Below are 22092 nucleotides of genomic sequence, written 5' to 3' on the forward strand. Positions count from 1 at the left end.
ACACATCCCTGACGTACTTTGATGGAGCACCAGCCTAATAAAACCGCATGAATCTTCTGTCTCAAAACACAGACACATACACACGCTCTTGCAAACATCAACAACCGAGGACTCTACAAACATGTCTTTCCTTTCAGGATTTTTGGGTAATAAAGCAGCAGAGTCATTTGTCGACCAGGCTGTGGACAAAGCAGGTGAGTCTCTAATGTTGGAGAATTGTTGTGTGCAAGGTTTTTGTACTTTTTATGCTGAGTATTATTATTATTAAGTATTATAATAAATCAATTATAATCAAACTTATAAGCTATTTTTTAAGTTGTATATAAATTTTTAGGGCACAGACATATAGATTAGACTTTCTTTTCCCAAGATTAAAAAAATTATTTAGTAGCTTATGTATTTTACTTTAAAAATATTGGATAAAGTATACTAACAATCACTTTTAGCTATAGTTTTTAAAAACAACTTATAATTTATTTCTAATCTTTTTAATTTTCAGAAACTCCTAACTAAATATGTAATAGTTAACATAATAATGTAATGATACCATGACTCATTTAACTGAATTAAATGATTAAAATTTACTTTAGATCAATTATTCCATCAAATCTGGACTGGGCGAGTTGTTTCCATCCCTTTTAAATTGCTTTTAAGTTTGTACTTGTTTTAGTCCTGCTGCTGTTTGTTCTCTATGAAAGAGCTAGATTAAATATTTTTAAAAAATGCAGTCATTCCAGTATCATGCCACTCCTTATAAGGAATGGCGTTAGAATAGGCCTTCAGTGCCAGTAAAGCTATCCAAGAGTCTTTTTATTTTTAGACATCTAAGAAACATTATTTTGAGTCAAATCTGATGGGAAAGAGGAGCTGTAGCGTGTGAAAGTAGACTGCCATGTTTTCCCTTTATATAATGTTGTTGTTGTTCAAATTTTCCTAGCTTCCGCAGCTAAGAGAAAAGTGAAGGAAACATTTACTGGAAAGAAACAGGAAACTGATAAGACCGGTGGCATGGGAGGTCTCTTCCCAAGTAGCGGGGAGAAGGACAACAAACCAAAGGAAAAGTCAGGAGGAGGACTATTTGGTGGCCTCCTTAAAGCAGAGGGACCTGGGGAAAACAGCGGCGGAGGAGCCTTTGGTGCTGGAGGCAGCAATGCAGCAGACAACAGTGGTGCAGACAGCAGTGAGTAATAAACAAATACATTCACAAAAAGTCAAAACCTGATGGGTCTAGCAATAATGTAAATCCACCATGCACAATATAATAATAATTCATTCATATTTCGTGTTTGATTAGGTTTCAACGATGCACTGGATGACCTTGCTAATGAGTTTGGTGAGAAATGATGTTCTCACAACTAGGAAAAATCTCTTGGGCTAACTTCTTCAGCTGGAGACCTCTTACATCAGCACCAAGTGTCATGGACTAAACAATATTAGAAGATATTCATTTGTTACTAATGTAAATAGTTTTAAACATATGTCTCTTTAATATATTATGTACCAACTACTAAAGAAAACACTAGAAATGATGCCCATTACATTCGTATTAGGTATTGTTTATAAGTTTATTTAGCATGCTTTTGTTTTTCAAAACTGTGTAACAATACATGTTGAGTGAATAAAGCTAAATAAAAAAAGTTTTTATTACTGAATGAAAAAGGTCTGGTTTTATCCACTTACAGTACATGAGCATTGAGTATAATCTTATTATTATTTGGAAAATCACATTGTTTTTTTTCTTCACTTTTTTTGGTCAATATTTTAAAACATTTTAAAGATAAAATACAAATAACCCAATAAATCAGCTGACACTGCACATTTTCATTTACATTTTATTAATTTTAGAGAATTTAAAAAGGCAATGCAAAGTCAGTTTTTAAAGGGTGTTTCATATTAAATGCTGTTATGATGAAAATAAACATTTGCTCCCAAATATATGGCCTAACATTTGCCAATTATTAAGAAATTAAACACTGACCAGTAAGGACAAAGACACATTTAAAAACAAAGGAAGCTTTGGGTTATCACTGAAAACTGTTCCAAGGACCAGCAAAACCAGATATGTAACATTTTGGTAATAGATATAAAAAAATAGCCTGAGATTCATCCTACATCCCTTTCCCACTTGACCATAATTGTGCCAAAATGGGTGGGGAGAAAAAAGTAACCATCTAGAAATTCTAGAAACAACAATGTGCGGCTGTGACTCTAAGGCTTAATGTGTTTTCCATATGCAGCGACTTCATTAACACATGACCTTGAAGAAAACATTACAAAATAGCTGTAAAATCAGTGTTTCCTGTCGAGACATTCTCGCTATGCTCTGAAAAATGGCAAGGAGAGTGCAATAAAGGTACTTTGGCATTAAAGCTTTTCTAAAAGCCATGAACATTTGAAAGGATGATAAACTAGAAAAGACCAGAGGATTCTAAAGATGCTTATTGGTAAACACATGCATAAATGATACGACACATATATTTGGTTGTATAAAATGTAAACGAGAGGAGCTAAGGGGTTAAGTGATATACCTCGGGTCTGTGCGGATAAACAGACTCGGATATAGAGTCTGGTGAATAATACAACCGTCTATGTGAAGGTAAGACCAGCCTCATGGTACACTTTGAAGACTTTCTCAATGGCGTTGACGTAGGCTGCTGTCCTCAGGTCAAGCCCAAGGTTATACCTGTTGGCTGTGCGCATGATTTGCTAAAAGAGGAGAGAGGAATTATGTGAACAAACGAAGCCTTCCTGAAACAGTATTTTACATCACAGAAGCTCTTCATAAATCATCAAACTAGCTTAAACATAGAAAGAGAAGTACGTTGCCTCCTGAGACGGCATTTTAATCCATCATACCCATACTTCTTAAAGTGAATATTGCTGTAAAATGAACCTGCCTCCAAAAATACCTCATTTTGGTCAAATTCTAATGCAGCATTGCATTTGTCCTTTGCGGAAAAGTCAATAATGAGCTCAGTGAGAAAATGAATACAAGATGGATATCGAAAATCTTACTTGCTGTTTAACACTGAAAAATATCAATAAAAATAGCTTAATTAAACAGTGTAATAGATCATTTTACCTATATACTGGGCTGAGCAGATCCTCTAGCTAATGGTTTCAATGATCCACACATCTTTGGGTGTGGTGAATGATTAACAATCGGCTGGATCTCATTTCCAATTCAGAAACAAATGACTGACAGCAAACAATAACACATGAACAAAATGCCGTTCTCTGGTTACCAGATCCCAGTTTCACACAAAAGCTGTAGCTGGGTGTGCAACAAGTAAGAGTATCTGTTTGTTTGCATGTTGAGAAGGGCCACTGATGCAGTATGACATTAAATGTTGATGGAGAGATGTTAGATGCCATCTAACACAACCATAAGCTGGTAATGGTTTATCGACTATGGAGTCATTAATCATAATCTGTAATATGTCTATCAGGGTCTGATGCCATTAGTAAGACTGGTGTAGCAGAATGCTACATTTACTGTGCATTACTATTTGACTTAAAAAAAACTTGGAAAAAGATAATTATTATCAAAATAATGATAATTATTATTATTAACAATGCTAATACAGTAACAAAAAATATTAAAAAAGATTTTATACAAGTATATACCGCAGCATATATAAAAAGGCATAATATATATTTGTATACATCTAAAAGAGTATATATATATATATATATATATTTACAGTATATATCTACTTACCCTGGCTGATCGCTCCATTGTGTAAGCCAATCCAGAATGCACAATGTCCTTTTCAGAAGCTCCCTACCAGATGAGCAAAACAAGCATATAAAACTCCAGCAGTCTAATTTAAAACCATTTAAAAAAAATAAAAATGATATGTGCCAATAGCTTCTGCGTTTATACTCACAGCAATCCTCTCCTGAAATTCAGATGTGGGAACAACAGGTATGGCTCCACCATGTTTCCCAAACTTCCTTTCCAGACTCTCCTGGACAGACACTGCCAAACAACACAGAAGACCCCCATTAGCAAAGAGCAAACTGACTCATGGATTTAAGATGGTAATGGTCAAATGCTAATCTTCCCAAAACAATGCTTATAATCTCTTAAAACTTCTGTGAGGCACAAATCTGTGATTTAGTTAAATATTTTATAAAGGGTGCAATAAAGTATGGTCATGTTTTAGTGTACGAATATGCTAATATGAACATTATACCATTCTTTTTCACATGCGTATGCCCCTGTTTCTGTCTGACTGTTTTTACCATGTGACTATCAGTGAATTGAGGTCATTGTAGGCCATTCAGATGAAAGGCAGGACAGAGCACACATTTGTGTTTTTGTGTATACATGCAAGCATGCCCAGATACTCTCAAGGGGACACCAATCCCACTATATTTGCTTGTGGGAGCAGAATAAACAAAGTGAACAAAAATACCACATGACCTATTCTAGCCCGCCTGAACACCAACATAATCTAGAGCAATTAGAAAATGGAAAACAAGCCCTTCCAGAGAGCTAAATCAGCTGAACAACAAGACTGGGAATTGATTTGCAAACAATCCCGCCATGGCTAGGGAGATTTCTATCAGCAAACACAACAGTTTTACTACATGACTATACATCACATATTCTGGAAAACATATTTTAGACTTACTAAGGAGATGGTAGTTTGAGTCCCTTTCGTATTTGAAGGTCAGTCTGCCATAACTGACGTGGTTTAGGTTCTTCAGCCACTCAAAGTAGGAGACCGTCACACCTCCAGCATTCAGGTACATGTCCTATATATGCATAATTATTTATTTTTGTTTAGTATCCTATTGGCAAAGGCTATTTTCAAGGCAAGATCAAACTAGTTTAAAAAAAGGGAAAAAAACTCAAATTTTATTACAATTATACAATAAAACCTATATAAAAATCTGTAAATAAAATCCAAATAAAGGTAAATGGATTAAATAAAATCAAATCACCTGCATATGCATATAAAACAAACAAAAAAATATTATAGGCTGGTAAATTTAGATTTAATATTAAAATAACATTTAGGATTGGAAAACGTACAGGGATCACCATGATATTCCTCTCTAGGAATATCTTGTCAGCTTCAGGGGTAGTAGGACCGTTAGCTCCTTCAGCAATGATCTGTGAAAATTATGTGTTACTCACTTTTCTTTTATATTCTCATTGCAGCTTCTCTGGAGTGGTATAATACAATTAATAACTCATCTACATTAAAATGACTATTGTTATGGTTGACTCTGTTGACCTCTAACCTTGGCCTTGATATTGCTGGCATTTTTCTTTGTAAGTTGTTTTTCACTTGCAGCAGGGATCAGGATATCACAGTCAGCTTCCAAGATGCTGCCTTCATAAGGGGTGGCATCAGGAAAGCCAACAATAGTGCCATTGGCCTGGAAAATGTGAGTATTTGATGTATTAATACATTTGGATTATAGAGTTGTATTTACTACATGTAGTACTGCTAATTGGCCACAAGGTGGCTGTGCTCTTACAGTGAATATTCTTACACTGCACTGAATGCCACTCCAAAGGAAATGAGTGGTTGATACTCACCAACTTGTAGTCTTCCAGCTCTTTGGGATCGATGCCGTTAGGGTTCCAGATGCTTCCATCCAGCTCTCCGACACCCACACACTTTGCTCCGTTACGATGCAGATAGCGCATGGAGTGCAGGCCCACATTACCAAAACCCTACCACAAAAATCAGAACACATTAAATATTTTTTATACTGACAGCGGAGCTGATGGATTTAGTGCATGAATATTGCTAAACATTTAAATACACTGCAAAACAAAGTCAGTATTTGAGTTAAAATTTAAATATCTAAACAGATTTTTAAAGAATTGTTTTTAGAGGACATAGCTTGAATTAACATACATTTTCTTACCCTTCTAACAAATAGTTAATCGTAATCTAACTATATTTTTAGATTTATGCTTAAAACAGGGATAAATACCAAATAGTACAAAAACTTAACTTAAGATATATTTATTATAAAAAGGTACATTTAGTATCTTAAGGTATTGTATCCTAAGGTATCTTAGTGAATTTGGGTTTGAATTATGTTTACACATACTTGGACACAATAGCTTATCTCTACTTGTATTTAGCACCAGATGAATGAGTTAAACCATGTCCATGCTGCAAAAAGTGCAATATTAGTCCCAATTACTTCTAAATTATGTTCATATTTGCGATATATTTTTTATTTCTCTGACATTACAATGAAGTGTCCCAACACGTAGTAAAATTAATGAGTTTTTTGTCGGAAGTGTATGCAAAAGGTCTTGCACCCTTTGAAGCATTCTTAATAAATATTGATTGGGCATCTAAAAGCACATTCTGAATATTTAAAGTCCTTAGATAAGCAAAGTCAGAATGGTCCATGTCAGCGTACACTAACTGCTGGAACAGAGCCATGAGAAAATGGACAACGTGCCTGTAAGTTCCACCATGAAAGAAAACAGAAAATACACTAGTATTGTTTTCATAAACCTGATGTGTGGTTTAAGTGTTATTGACGTGCACAAACCTGAATGACAAATGTCTTGTCTCCAAACCCTGGGCTCAGGCCCAGCTGGCTCATGTAAGCAGCCTCATTGACAAAGTTTTCAATGCCATGGAAGACACCACGGCCAGTGGCAGATATACGCCCGTGGATTCCACCCTGGCTGATGGGCTTACCGGTAACACAGGCATGAGCATTGATATCCTGATAAAGAAGAATGATATTTAAGAATTATAATTCTAAGCATTAGAAGAATGTTGTTTGCATTCAAACAGAATAACCTCAACTCTAATAATGAGGCACAATGCTATGAGGTCTGTGTTACTGTGTTATGACTATTCAATATAAGGTCCAGTTGATGTTACAGCATATCTCTCATCTCCATTCACTTATCTCGCTACAGGGCAGCCCACAAATTTGACAGAACATCACGGCTACCTAGACAAAGCAAATGACTGCCATGGGAGGACAGACTGTATTGAAAGAGTCTGTCAGTAGAGGGTGGAAAAGCACAGGGGTGCTTTGTTCTCTTGGTCCTATAAACACCACGCTCTTTGTCAGGGACAGTAAAGCTCTGGGCACTGAGTCACCAGCACAGCCACAATCTGTTTGTTAGTTCTTACAGATATCCTGTGTGATTTTTCAACATAGCTACAATATATGTAAAAGCATAACAGAAATCACTGCACCATTTCAATGTAATGCATGCATCAAATTTTCTATATTTATCTACGATATTATGCTATGAAATGGGGAAACTAGATCTGAACTTCCTGAAGGAAGTGTTTGCAAGGCAGAAAAAGAGAGAGTATATTATTTACACAAAACCAGAGTAAGTATGTCTTGTTTACAGTCAGCTAGACGGAAGCATCAACATGTAAGACAGGTATAAATAGTTAGATACATGGAAATGCATGGAAGACTAAATGAATCACCTTTTGCTATGCAAAGAGATTTAAGAAAGTGGACAGTTGCAAATATTACAACAACATTGCTGCTAGATGCATTTTGAATGCTAAAAGTAGATAAAACTACTACAGCTGAAATTACATACAAAACAGTCTTGTACTTTATATGTTAAGTGGTTTGGATTAAATTAATTTCAGAAAACCTGTTGTAAACTATATGAACACTTGGTCAGGTTCCTCAACTTACATGATGGCCCATTGTGTTAGCATATGTGTCAGCAATCCAGGACATTTCCCTTTCTCCTGTGCTCATGTCCGGGGCTGGGACGTCAATGCCAGGCCCTGACACAGGAAACAGAAATGAGTGTGCTACTGATCCGCCCTTCCCATGGACAATTAATGGCAATCATAAAATACATTGTACATATAATGTATTATGTGATAAATGTCACATTGTGGCAATGTGCCACTGCACAATTTTATGAGAAGCTACAGTACATTGTGGGAATCCTGCACAGACTCAAAAACACCAACTACCTAAGTAAAGTTGGCTCTATTACAAGCACTTTACAGACTATTGTAATATGAATACAGCTTATCTAGGCTTTTGAACTACAGGTTAAATAACTTGTAATGTAGAAGTTGTGTCAATAGCAGCCTGACTGTTAATCTTAACTGTGCCATCTGATGATAAGTATTACATGACAATTGTTAAGGAGTGTTACTGTGATGCAGTTTAATCTGCCATAGAATTCCCATTTCATTCTTGTCTAAACAGTGAAATATGCTAAACTGATGTCATTTGGGATCAACAAATATCAAGTATATCTCACCAATGAAGCCCTTTTTAGCCAACTCAATAGTAAATCTTCTAGTGATCTTCTCCAGCTCTGTGTCCTGTGTAAGGAAAACAAAAAAATGGCAGGACACCAGTGACTATAACGTGATTAACAATATGAAAGTATACATTAGGAAAGCAATGCTTGAGCATTCGTTGTTCCAGCTGTAGTCTGTCATCAGAACACTAAACTCAAAATTGCATGTTTAATTCACCAATGATTAATTACAAACAAACAAACAAAGGACAGTCATAAAACCCCATTGGATTTTACTTTGCATGTCAAGAAATAAACACCATTCTTATATATATGTATGTTATTTATTTTATTGTGTGTGTGTATATATATATATATATATATATATATATATATATATATATATATATATATATATATATATATAATTTATTTTATTATATACATATATACTTTTTATTTTTTTTATTTATCTATTCATAAATTTTTTTTCTTCTTCACACCCTGCTGATGTTATCACTGTGATCTGTTTGGAAACCCTTTATTTTGAACATTAGAGGAATTTATTTGTAACTAGTATACCGTACTATCGCTTTCCTTTTGGACCTTTGTTCTGGAAAAGCAAATGTCATATTAAAACTGAATAAAAAAAGAATAAAAAAAAAAAAAGAAATAAACACCATTCTGTATCTGGTTGGTTCCAGAGTTTCTGAAAATCTGTCCAATACTAGCAATCATACTGTTTTTTTCTAGAACAATGTCATAAAATCTTTAACATCATCTAAAGAGGATGGACTCTAGACAATGCATTCATCTGCAGAAGTATTTATTATTAGTCAAAATATCTGAAGTTAATGTCTCTTACCATCTTCCAAAATTATATTTAGTCAGAGAATCTGAAGAAAACACTCACAGAGTAATTCTTTGGGTTAATTTTCACCCCCGCTTTAGCTCCTCCAAAAGGCACATCTGTTGAGAACACAGTTCATGTGAATGATTAAATGTTCACACTAACAACCACAACCAAATAAATTTACACAAGCAAACTTAAGCAAGAACTTACCTACAACTGCACATTTGTATGTCATTAGTGAGGCAAGGGCTTTCACCTCATCCACAGACACCTCTGTGCTGTAACGAATACCTGGAGAAACAGAAGCAGTGTCCTCATCTATGAGACTTTAGGTCTATGCAAATTATGTCTGTAGATCACTCAAGTCATTAAACAAGCATCAAAATAAATCACATGCATTATAGCCTTTGTTTTATGATGCTAAGACACGATATTCTCTATCGATTAAAGCTTACAGACTACAAGACTTTGATAACCTTTTTTATATTACTTGAGTGCTTATACAATTCAGGACATTTTAGGGTGTTTTAAAGCTCTTGGGAAAAAAAGAATAAATAACAGAACGAAAGCTGCCAAATATTTGTCTGCTGCAAAGGTGGCCCTTGTATGTTAGATAAAACAGCATTGATGATCCGGGCAATATGCTGTTTAGAGTAAGAGGTTTGGAAAATTCAAATGCTCTGACGGCCTTGCATAAAAAAACAGGTCTACAGTTCTAAGAAGGGAAATTTTGTGTGGCAGGACAGGCAGTAAACCAACCACCATGATGACTCACTCTCTCCACTGAAGTACAAGAGAGGAAAATCTAGGCAGGGTCCAAACTGGGTGTGGTTAAAGCCAGTGTGACTACCCCAAACTAAACATCTCTGTTTTCAATCGGCCTCAAAAGCGCTGCTTGAACAGCAATGGCAAGTTCTTGAATTCATAGCTAGTAATTCATTTCAATTTACTCCTAACATAAAATAATGTTATTAGTGGAGATTTAAAGGGATAGTTCACACAAAAATGACATTTTTGTCATCATTTACTCACTCTCGACAGTTGATGTTAGGCAATCACTTCCATAGTATGGAAAAAGTACTATGGAATCCAATGGCTAGCTACAACTGTTTGGTTACTAACATTCTTCAAAATATCTTCTTTTGACTTCTCTTGACTGAGCCTGTTTTTATGTTTTTTTGTCATTTCATTGAATCAGAATCAGAATCAGAATGAGCTTTATTGGCCAAGTATGTTTACACATACAAGGAATTTGTTGTAGTGACAGAAGCTCCACAGTGCAACAGAAAGACAGTAACAGGACAGGACACAGGTAATGAAACAAAATAACAGGAAATAGCCAATAACCAATGTACAAAGCAGCAAAAAAAAAAAAAAAAATACACAATATATAATATAGGCGACTATGTATGTACAGGTCAAGTATGTGCAAATTAGAAATGAGAAAATAAAAATAAAATAAGTGAGTGTGGTGAATGGATAATGTATTAGTTGTGTGTTCTACGTTTATTTATTGAGTGTTCATGAGATGTATTGACTGAGGGAAGAAACTGTTCCTGTGTCTGGTCGTTCTGGTGCTCAGAGCTCTGTAGCGTCGACCAGATGGTAAGAGTTCAAAGAGGTTGTGTGCTGGATGTGAGGGGTCCAGAGTGATTTTACCAGCCTTTTTGCTCACTCTGGATAAGTACAGTTCTTGGAGAGTGGGGAGGGTTGTACCAATGATTCGCTCAGCAGTCCGGACTACCCTCCGTAGTCTTCTGAGGTCAGATTTGGTAGTTGAGCTGAACCAGACAGTTATTGAGGTGCAGAGGATGGATTCAATGATGGCGGAGTAGAACTGTTTCAGTAAGTCCTGTGGCAGGTTGAACTTCCTCAGCTGGCGAAGAAAGTACAACCTCTGCTGGGCCTTCCTGACAACGGAGTCAATGTGAATATCCCACTTCAGGTCCTGGGAGATGGTGGTGCCCAGGAATCTGAATGACTCCACTGCAGTCACAGTGCTGTTCATGATGGTGAGTGGGGGAAGAGCAGGGGGGTTTCTCCTGAAGTCCACGATCATCTCCACAGTTTTGAGCGTGTTAAGCTCCAGGTTGTTGAGACTGCACCAGACAGCCAGCTCCTTAAGCTCCTGTCTGTAAGCAGACTCGTCACCGTCCTGGATGAGGCCGATCAGTGTGGTGTCGTCTGCGAACTTCAGGAGCTTGACAGAGGGGTCTTTAGAGGTGCAGTCGTTGGTGTAGAGGGAGAAGAGCAGTGGGGAGAGAACGCAGCCCTGAGGAGCTCCAGTGCTGATGGTGCAGGTGCTGGATGTGAATTTGCCAAGCTTTACTAACTGCTGTCTGTCTGTCAGGAAGCTGTTGATCCACTGGCAGACGGAGGTGGGGACGGAGAGCTGAGTTAGTTTAATTTGAAGGGTTTCCGTGATGATGGTGTTAAAAGCAGAGCTGAAGTCCACAAACAGGATCCCCACATAAGTCCCTGGTCTGTCCAGATGCTGCAGGATGAAGTGCAGTCCCATGTTGACTGCATCATCCACAGACCTGTTTGCTCTGTAGGCAAACTGCAGGGGGTCCAGTAAGGGTCCAGTGATGTCCTTCAGATGAGCCAGAACCAGTCTTTCGAATGATTTCATGGCTACAGACGTTAGGGGCCACAGGTCTGTAGTCATTAAGTCCAGTAATTTTGTGTTTCTTTGGAACGGGGATGATGGTGGAGCGTTTGAAGCATGAGGGGACTTCTGTGTGAAGATGGGGGCCAGCTGCTCAGCACAGATTTTTAGGCAGGCTGGTGACACACCATCTGGACCAGGTGCTTTCCTTCTTTTGTTTTTCCTGAAGACCTGGCACACATCGTCTTCGCTGATTTGAATTGTAGGTGTGGGGGAGAGAGGGGTTGCTGGAGGTGTGAATGGTTGTGTGGAGGGGTGTTCTGGGCGGGTGTGGGGTGATCGTTCAAAACGACAAAAGAACTCGTTTAAGTCGTCTGCCAGGTGTTGATTCTCCAGAGTGCTGGGGGGTAGTGTTTTGTAGCTGGTGATGTCCTTCAATCCTAACCACACTGAAGCCGGATCACTAGAAGAGAATTTGTTTCTGAGCTTGTCAGAATAATTCCTCTTTGCCACTCTGATCTCCTTTTCCAGAGTGTATTTGGCCTGTTTGTACAATACTTTATCCCCCTTTCTGTGAGCATTTTCTTTGGCCTGACGGAGCTGTCTGAATTTGGCAGTGAACCATGGTTTGTCATTGTTGTAGAATAGATGAGTCCTGGTAGGAATGCACATGTCCTCACAGAAACTGATATAAGATGTTACAGTCTCTGTGAGCTCGTCCAGGTCATTTGCCGCAGCTTCAAAAACAGTCCAATCAGTCAGGTCGAAACAGGCTTGTAAATCCCGCTCTGTTTCGTTAGTCCATCTTTTAACGGATCTTAATACAGGCTTCGCAGACTTAAGTTTCTGCCTGTAGGATGAAATGAGATGAACCAAACAGTGATCAGAGAGTGCTAAAGCTGCTCGTGGAACCGAGTGATATGCGTCCTTTATTGTTGTGTAACAGTGATCCAATATATTACTGTCTCTGGTGGGGCATGTGATGTGCTGTCTGTATTTTGGCAGTTCACGGGAGAGATTTGCTTTATTAAAGTCCCCGAGAATGATTAAAACAGAGTCCGGGTGTTGTTGTTCACTCTCTGTAATCAGATCAGCGAGTTTCTGTAGAGCTGTGCTCACGTGCGCTTGCGGTGGAATGTAGACACTCACGAGAATGAACGAGCAGAACTCCCGCGGCGAATACAACGGCTTGCAGTTAATGAAGAGCGTTTCTAGATCTGAACAGCACATCTTCTTTAACACAGTTACATCTGTACACCACCTCTCATTGATGTAAAAGCATGTCCCGCCGCCGCGTGATTTCCCCGTTGATTCTGTGTCCCGATCTGCTCTGATCAGCTGATAATTAGGCAGATGTAGCACGCTGTCCGGTATGTCGCCATTCAGCCAGGTTTCCGTGAAACAGAGCAGCAGAGTTAGAAAAGTCCTTGTTTGTCCGGGAAAGCAGAAGGAGTTCGTCCGTTTTGTTGGGTAGAGAGCGGAGATTCGCCAGATGGATGCTAGGTAACGCCGTTCTAAATCCGCGCTGATGAAGTTTCACGAGCACGCCGGCTCTCTTTCCCCGTCTGCGCCTCCTGTAGCGTTTGACCAGAGCTACGGCTCCGCCAACTACAATGTCCAGCAAAACGTCCGAAAAATCAAAAACCGGTAGAAGATTTTGTGGTGTGTTCTGCCGAATGTTCAGCAGATCATCCCTGGTAAAGCTGATCTTATTTGAAAAACAAAAAACAGGAAAAACAAACAAAAACAATACAAACACTGAGGAGCAACGCACAATAGCTGCCATCAGCGGCGCCATTTTGTTTTTATTCATTTATGTTTTTACTGATTCAACGCCCCTGGCATTTGGTTTGCTTAGTTGGGACACTTACATTTCTTGCAATATTGTCAACTTGATTGAACAGATACTATTTGAACTGAACTGAGCTGGACGATGACATCACTGAATCAATGACGAACTGATTTTAACTGGAAAATTGAGTTTTTACATTATCAACACACTATTTTCCTGTTTAAAGCTGCTTTGTATAAAGTGCTATATAAATAAAGGTGACTTCATTTGTGCTCAACGGAAGAAAGAAACTCATACAGGTATGGAACAGCTTGAGGGTGAGTAAATAATAACAGTTTTGGGTGAACTATCCCTTTAAAGAAGAAGTATCCTTTCTGAGTTTATTGGTGATTAAGTGAGCAAGAAAACTCAAAAACTCAAAACTCCGTTTTGTTGGCTTTTCTGTGTGCATATTGTGGAATGAGCATGTACATATTCAGGGAGTCCAAAGTCTGCATTCTTTTTACTTATTATACTGAATGCATGTTTTGCTGAATCTTAATTTCTTGCTCATTTAATCAAATAACAGATTAGGATTGGCGGTCACATTATTCTTTACCTAGTTTACTTATACATCCATAAAAGGAAATATATAAAAAAAAAAACAGTACAGTATAAATTACAGCCACAAACTTTTTATTTCTATGGTGAAAAAAAGCCAACTTTGAGCTCCTCCCCCATGTAAACTGGTTATGAGGTCTCTTTTACATTAGCTTAATCAGAGACTTACTAGCACACAAGGTACAAAAACACATTATGTATTATCTTGTTATCCGGTTACTTGACCTCAAGGTAAAATCACTGACTAAGCTAATTTACAAACTTAAAAGTTTAGTCTAGCCATCAATTCAGTGACTGTCTCACTGAAAGCTCCATTTGAATCTACTCAATAGAAGATCAAGCAGTGTACATTATAAGATCTCTTCCAGAACTTTGTTGATCAGTTTAGCCTAACTCATCTGCAATTTAGACCACTTAAAATGGAAGTTAAAGTAAACGGGATGCAAGTTATCTTATTTGGTTATTCTACAGTTAAAGGTGAAGATCTTAGTTTGGGGGGGGGTAGTCTGAAAAAAATGATAGGATAGAGCTTCTATTAGAGCAAACTGCAGAGAGATTGAACTGCCCTGGGGGGCTTCCACCGCCTTTCCTTAATAAAGCATTGCACAGTCAGTCCTGACGAAGCAAAATCTAATGGCCTAACAACAACTCCAGAATAGGTCATGCTTGATAGAAATAGCTATTACACAAGCACATTCCACTGATAATAAAGGAGTTCACAACCTCCAAAAAGTACACAAATATCTCTGTAAAGATAAAACTGTAATTTATATGATGGGGATTGGGGCTTTTTAGCTTAGCTTTTTTTTAGCCAAGCTAAAAAAAAGAAAAAAAAGAAAGCAGAACTGCACAATAAAATAAACGGAACAAGACAGGCAGCATTCCTGCTGAAATACTGCTCAAATGTAAACCTAAAATGGTGAAGCAATGCAGGATGTGATCCTACATATTATAAAATATTAAATACAATACACATTGTGTATGGGATGTATGGATGGTTTTATGTTGGAAAACCCATTTCAAGCTGTATTTTGGAATATGCACCTGAATTCTAGCTGGTCTAAGTTTGTATAACATCTTGTACCAGAAACCAACTGGTCTTCAAACCAGCTTAAGCTGGTCAAACTATGTGTTAATGTTCTAAGAAGGCCACAAGCTGGTCATTTCAATGCAACAAACCTGTGCACATTAGACCAGCTAACAGACCAGATAAATAAATGAAGCCAGTTTATTCCGATATAACACTTATATATTAGCCGCTTTATTACCAGCTATAGTACACTGCACACTGATTTTATTATTGTGCAGCTTGAAACAGTCGCAGAGTGTCGCTGCTGCGTAAATTAACCGCGACGCAGGATTTTTTCAAAGTTCGTGGCACGCAAGGCCTATTTATCACTCTCTGTCAAATTACAAAGATAATGCGTGTAAATTAATGTGTTGGACACACGCATAATCACGTCATCACAATGCAAAACATTAGAAGATGCTTAGACAGGTAAGTGATATGTGGCTTAGTTTGCATGTTTTCTCTCGAGAGCACGTCTGCTTCCTATTAACTCCGGTGTAAATAACGCATGAACTTGCCTCCTTTACACGGAGTCCTGTGCTGGCTGTGTTGAGCTCGGTAGCCCTCGATCATCTCCCACTCCCCGTTGTCTCTCTTGATGGGGAACGACACGGACAGGACGTGGTTGCAAGGCTTGATGATTCTGAGGATCCCACGCACTCGGATCCGCTTCTGCTCGGGCGTTTCTCTCGTCTTGAGATCATGCACGAGTTTGTCCTCCACGATAGAAGCTCCGCGGTCGAAGAAACCCTCGACCATCCTAAAAAAGTTAGGGTCATCGTCTTTCTCTCCCACGGCTTCGCTGTAACGGCGGACGCGCAGGAGAGTCGCGGAAGCAGGCAAAGCGGAGTCGACGCATCCCGAGGCCAACGCGCTGTTGGCGGCTGCGCGGGTAACGAGCTCCCCCAGATACCTATACATGATTTTGAACTAAAACACTAACAGTATCTACAAAGAGAAAAAAACTAAGACAGAGTCAAATGGTGGTACGGGTGAATAAACGGACACCAGGGCTCCTCCTCTTTCTTCTCCACTCAATGAAGTGTTTGTGAGTTGTTTTAAGCGGCATGCAGGCGTGCCGTGGGTCTCCACCTCAAGCTGGGAGGCGCTCAAAGAGCAGGAACCCATAAGCAAACACTGCGTTTTGAACTCAGGGAAAAGGCATTAAAACAGTATGTATAAGTATAGTAAGTTGCTGCTGTCCATGAAATAAATGTATTGGCTAAACGTAATACCTCTTTAAAATGTTTTTAATTTTTGGGGGGAAATTTTCTTATAGAGGTACTGTAATGTCAAGGTATTTTACTACAGACTAGAACATAGGGAGGGGGGTTTAAAGAAATAGTGTAACCTATTTCTTTCTTTTTTTATAGCAAGGAATGCCACCTGAAAAAGCTTTCAAAACAGACTGATGCCTCTAAATAATATGATTAACCTACTTTTTGAAAGTATTTTTGCTTTTTGAACCATTATTTCTCCTTGGAATATTTTCTGTGTTTTAGCATTGCTAAGATTTATGAGTAAAATAAGGTTTGTGCTTAATGTTACGATAAGAGACTTTCAAGTGAACGTGAATTTTTAAGTTGCTATGTAAGGACTACAACAGTTTTCCAATTCATCATAACTCTACTTTGGTGATTGTAGTGCTTATCTAGTAACTTGTTAGAAGCCAAACAAACACACAGCACATTCATTCATTCATACTCGGTGCATATTAACAGTCAGTATTTAAATATAGTTATTTCAGTGATAAAGGGCAGGAGGTTATTCTGTTTTCGCTTAACCAGACTGTCCTTTTCTTGCGCAGCTGAGGTCATGTGAGGTCAGCAGAGGCCCTGCTGACTGTGATTATAGTGTCAGGGTTATTAGCCTTTTCCAGTCCATGACGGAGTAGCTTCATATCTCCAGTCTCATAAATCAGTTATGTCTGCTTCCTACCTGAAATCATACAGCCAAATTTACTAAATGAAATAAGTTAATTTTACTAAATAGAAAAAAGCTGCATGAACTGATTATTAAAGGATTAGTTCACTTTCAAATGAAAATTTCCTGATAATTTACTCACCCCCATGTCATCCAAGATGTTTATGTATTTCATTCTTCAGTCGAAAAGAAATGAAGGTTTTTGATGAAAACTTTCCAGGAATCCTCTCCATATAGTGAAGTTCAATGGACTCCAAACGGCTGAAGGTCAAAATTACAGTTTCAGTGCAGCTTCAAAGGGCTATAAACGATCGGTCATTTAAAAAAAAAAAAAAAAAAAAAGTATATTTTTTATAAACACACATGCTCGGCTGTTCTGCGATACGTGGTCATGACATAATGGTGTTGAAAAGGTCACGCTTGATGTAGGCGGAAGCACCGAGTCAGTGTTTACAAGTTAAACGTGTAAATACTAAGTCAAACGCCGTTTACAAAAACAAAGTTACAACTCAACGAGTTTACAAGGTAAAACAACGATGTCGGACAATTTTGAACTTGGAGGAGAAGATGAGATGGAGCCTACGTCAAGCGTGACCTTTTCAACGTACGTGACGTCACGAATAGGCGAGCATTTGTGTTTATAAAGCCTATACTTTTTTATAATTTTATTTTTAAGTGACCGATCGTTTCGCTAGATAAGACCCTTACTCATTGTCTGGTATCGTTTATAGCCCTTTGAAGCTGCACTGAAACTGTAATTTTGACCTTCAGCCGTTTGGAGTCCATTGAACTTCACTATGTGGAGAGGATTCCTGGAATGTTTTCATCAAAAACCTTAATTTCTTTTCGACTGAAGAAAGAAATACATAAACATCTTGGATGACATGGGGGTGAGTAAATTATCAGGAAATATTAATTTGAAAGTGAACTAATCCTTCTGTGAATGTTGTTTATCTTCTATGGCACGTGCACAGAAGGATAATAATGGCCAATGACCCTGTGTTCTGTGCTCTCTCTGCACACAAAAACAGATATGACTTAAATAAAGCCCAAAAAAGTGCCCTATTACTATTTTTCCTTTCACCTGCGGTTACAGTAACATGAGGAATTATGTCATATCTTCTCTGTGCAGGGCCTCTTTGATTGTTTTCCAGAGAAGAATTTGTGCTTGTTTTTTTGCAGTCTCCCAGAATATGTCTCAATGTGTACATGCTCCATTGCCTCAGAGGATCATATATGTGGACAGCAGCAATGGATTCCTTTTTTTACAGTAAAAGTGTCCATGATCAAGACAAGGAAATAGTTTAAAACACATGTGCCAAGTTTTCAAATGTTTGTATTCATGTTTGTTTCACATGGTTTTTAAAAATATTTTCAAGAAAAGCTTTGGTTTAATGAACAATGTTATGTGGTCTAACCATCGAGTAAAATAATAATAACATTTTCCTTGCACCTTGAATGCACGTGAGAATCGGCTAAAGCAAGAAAAGCTGTTTCCATCCTCTTTCTTCTTTTTAGTATACCACCCCTCCATCTCAGTCTGCAAATTCTTCCTGCAATAAATCACACTAGTTTGAAAGAAGGCTGTACTGCTCTGTTATTGGCTCATGTGGTGCCTACACCCATCATCTGGTTGGTGAAATTCTGGAGAGTCACTCATTAAACTGCTGTTTTTGTTCTTTTGCTAAGTGAAAACAACTGATCTGAGGAATGCACACTTGCACAGACACATTAAAATGCTCTCAGTTATTCCCACCAGCTGTGAAGGTTTTTAGTAGATTCTTGCTTTTCTTCCTCAATGAACTTGCTTGGAATTTTTCTTTACTGTAATTTAACATTTTCAGCAGTGTGGCTTTTGATAATATTTAAAGGGATAGCCAATGTAATTTTATTATTTATATATTCTGATAATATTATTAGCATTTTTGAATTAGTTTTATACACTCAGTTTTCATTTTACTTTTTATGTTAGTCATTTGTGTTAGTAAATTATGTGTTTTATTTTAATTTTTTTAATTTTAATATTTCTATTTGCTTTATTTTTATTTCAGTTTGAGTAATTTTAGTACTTCAGCCTAAACTTATTTTATTTTAATTTTTAAACTAATATTTATATTTTATTTCAGCTTTATTTAAATTTATTAAAATTATTTTTTAATAGTTTTAGTTTAAGTTTTAGTTAACAATATAACAACACTGGGGATAATTTGCCCATTACTGAAAATTCTGTTATCATTTATTCCCACTCATGTCATTCCAAACCTTTGTTCATACAATGAAAGTCAGTTTGATCCAATGTTGTTTTTGACATCATTGATTTTCTTGTATGGACAAATACATTGGAGATATTCTTCAAAATGTCGTATTTTGTCTTTGCAGAAGAAAATCATGAGGCTGCGTAAATAATGACAGAACTTTCATTTGTGGCTGAACTCTGCCTTTAAAGGATTAGTTCACTTCCAGAACAAAACATTATTGATAATTTACCCACTCCCATGTCATCCGATATGTCCATGTCTGTCTTTCTTTCTTTCTTTCTTTCTTTCTTTCTTTCTTTCTTTCTTTCTTTCTTTCTTTCTTTCTTTCTTTCTTTCTTCAGTCACAAAGAAATTAAGGTTTTTGAGGAAAACAATCCAGGATTTTTCTCCATATAATAGACTTATATGGCTCCCAAATGGTTTGAAATTCCAAATTGCAGTTTCAGTGCAGCTTCAAAGGGCTCTACACGATCCCAGCCGAGGAATAAGGGTCTTATCTAGCGAAACAAACTGTCATTTTCTTAAAAACTAAAATTCATATACTTTTTAACCACAAATGCTTGTCTTGCGCTAGCCCAAACTCACACATTACGTAATCACGTTGGAAAGGTCACACGTGACGTGGGTGGAAGTGCAGGCCCCGTGTTTACAAAGCGAGTGTGCAAAGAAAGTCAAACGCCCTTTACAAAAAAAAAGGTAAAACAACAATGTTGGACAATTTGAAGTTTGAGAAGAAAATGAGATGGAGTTTTTCACCCTACCCTAACTTTTTTTTTTTACCAGAGTACACAGACGAAGAACTAACTGTGTGTGACGTTTCCAACGTGACTACATAATGCGTCAAGTAATGTATGCGCATCACGGAGCTAGTGCAAGACGAGCATTTGTGGTTAAAAAAGTATATAAATGACCACCTGTTTCGCTAGATAAGACCCTTATTATGCATTGAAAGTGCAATTTGGAAGTTCAAAACGTTGGGAGCCATAGAAGTCCACTATATAAAGAAAAATCCTGGAACGTTTTTCTCAAAAAACTTTGAGACTGAAGAAAAAATAATTATTTGCGACTGAAGAACATGAACATCTTGGATGACATGGAGATAAGTAAATTATCAGTAAATTTTTATTCTGGAAGTGAACCAATCCTTTAATCATTTTGTGGACTTCTGTCTATATGTTTTAACTAACAGTTTGCATTTCTGTTTTCTTACAGATGGCCACTTTAATCTATCTGCAAATATAGTAGAAGCCCTGGCAATCTTATGACTGGGCCAATATCAGTGCAACTTCTAAGGACAGGAAAATGGCACACAAACCAAAGATTTGTGTTTTTTTGGGTGCCCCATGTCCCAAAGCACTCACTGAAGACGTGCAGGAGAGAGCAGCCCCGCCCTGGAAGACAATGGACCTCACTTGGAGTAAAGGCAGGTTGATTCCCAAGGACACTGTTAGAGAAGCCCAAACAGGTGATGAGTGTGTTGCGATGGTTAGTGGTAGAATGCAAACTGCTATTACCTCTAACAAGGTATCTAAGAGTACAGAGGACAAAACGGAAACATCCCAGGATGACGGCAAACAATCGGGCATCCAGTGCTCTCAATCTAAGGCAGAGTCCGTTGAAGAAGAGGATTTGTGTCCTGTATCAGTGACAGAATACCTAGATAGTTGCTTCTTCTCGCATAGTTTAAATAGACAAGGCAGAGATGGAAGGCCTACATCACCTGTTTCCACAGAGACTGAGTATCTGAGTACATGGACAAAGTCCCAAGCCTTGCTTCTTCAAGGTAAAGTGGCCCAATGTCCAACTTCTGACTTTCCTGATGACTTTCTTCTTGGTTCTCCACACACCCCTCCCAAACAAACGCCCTCATCTTCTATAAGTTCCCCAGAATTGTACAGTCCTGTGGTCAGCCCTGAAGAGAGGGACTTGCGGGGAACCTTGCAAAGCTCAGGAGAGTGGCATAATGAGAGTCTAAGCCAAAGACAGCAGGAGAGAGGGGTGATCCTGGAAATCACAAATGACGGCATCCTCTGCTCTCAGGGCAATGCTATGGCTGAAAAACCTGTGGATCATGAGGAAGTTGGGCTTAATATTGACTCACCATCTACAATTGCACAGACTTCACCTAGTCCCACTACTTCTAAAAGGATGAAGTTGTCTCAGACTGTAAGTAAAGCTAAAGAAACAAAGCAGAGGGCAAGAACAACTGCTGCCCCCCTCTGTGGCCCTACAACCCTGCTGGCCAGATGTAAGACTCATGGTGTGCGATATGCCATCTTGGTTGCTGTGGTGCATCCTTGCCACTTAAAAGAAGTCAAAGTGAAAACTGGAGCTTCGGCTGGAACCAGTGTACCTTTAGCAACACTGATTGTTACAGACCAATCAGATGTGGAGATGAAGGTGGTGCTATGGAGGACAGCGGCTTTCTGGGCCCTGACAGTTTTTCCAGGAGATATTCTGCTCATTACAGGTGAAACCACTGAGACCTCCTCATTAGATCTATGAATTAACGCATTTTATATTGTGTCAGGCAAATATCATTGCCAAGTATCCAAAAAAGTCAAATTTGAAATGAGCCCATTTTGTGCATAAAATTTTAACATTTCTCAGTTTAAACATTTGCTGTGTTATCTATGTTCTATTGTGAATAAAATATTGGCTCATGTGATTTGAAAGTCTTTTGGTTTTCATTTTATTCAAAATTAAAAAACGTCCCAACATTTCCGGAATTCGGCTTGTATTTATACACACAA

The 22092-nt window shown here is 38.0% G+C and overlaps 3 protein-coding genes across 3 annotated transcripts in view; 2 read left to right on the plus strand and 1 right to left on the minus strand.

Annotated features, from left to right (window-relative positions):
- On the plus strand, positions 1 to 1654 carry LOC306884371 (uncharacterized protein). Its single transcript, XM_079440166.1, has 3 exons — positions 1 to 194; positions 938 to 1180; positions 1295 to 1654. The coding sequence occupies exons 1-3, from the start codon at positions 122 to 124 to the stop codon at positions 1342 to 1344; spliced, it is 366 nt and encodes a 121-aa protein (XP_079296292.1). The 5' UTR covers positions 1 to 121; the 3' UTR covers positions 1345 to 1654.
- LOC306884352 (glutamate dehydrogenase, mitochondrial-like) lies at positions 1549 to 16258 on the minus strand. Its single transcript, XM_079440141.1, has 13 exons — positions 15677 to 16258; positions 9300 to 9380; positions 9150 to 9205; positions 8255 to 8318; positions 7669 to 7763; positions 6538 to 6717; positions 5558 to 5695; positions 5257 to 5394; positions 5045 to 5125; positions 4641 to 4764; positions 3891 to 3982; positions 3722 to 3784; positions 1549 to 2706 (listed from the first exon to the last, which is right to left on the minus strand). The coding sequence occupies exons 1-13, from the start codon at positions 16077 to 16079 to the stop codon at positions 2587 to 2589; spliced, it is 1635 nt and encodes a 544-aa protein (XP_079296267.1). The 5' UTR covers positions 16080 to 16258; the 3' UTR covers positions 1549 to 2586.
- The window catches only part of LOC306884343 (shieldin complex subunit 2-like), a 13538-nt gene continuing 6889 nt past the window's right edge, over positions 15444 to 22092 (plus strand). Inside the window, exons 1-2 of the mRNA XM_079440125.1 lie at positions 15444 to 15587; positions 20552 to 21809. Coding sequence (XP_079296251.1) covers positions 20642 to 21809 — 1168 coding nt within the window. The 5' untranslated portion in view covers positions 15444 to 15587; positions 20552 to 20641. The remainder of the gene's footprint in view (positions 15588 to 20551; positions 21810 to 22092) is intronic.

Source organism: Barbus barbus (assembly GCF_936440315.1).
Source record: "Barbus barbus genome assembly, chromosome: 18".
NCBI classification, from domain to species: domain Eukaryota; kingdom Metazoa; phylum Chordata; class Actinopteri; order Cypriniformes; family Cyprinidae; genus Barbus; species Barbus barbus.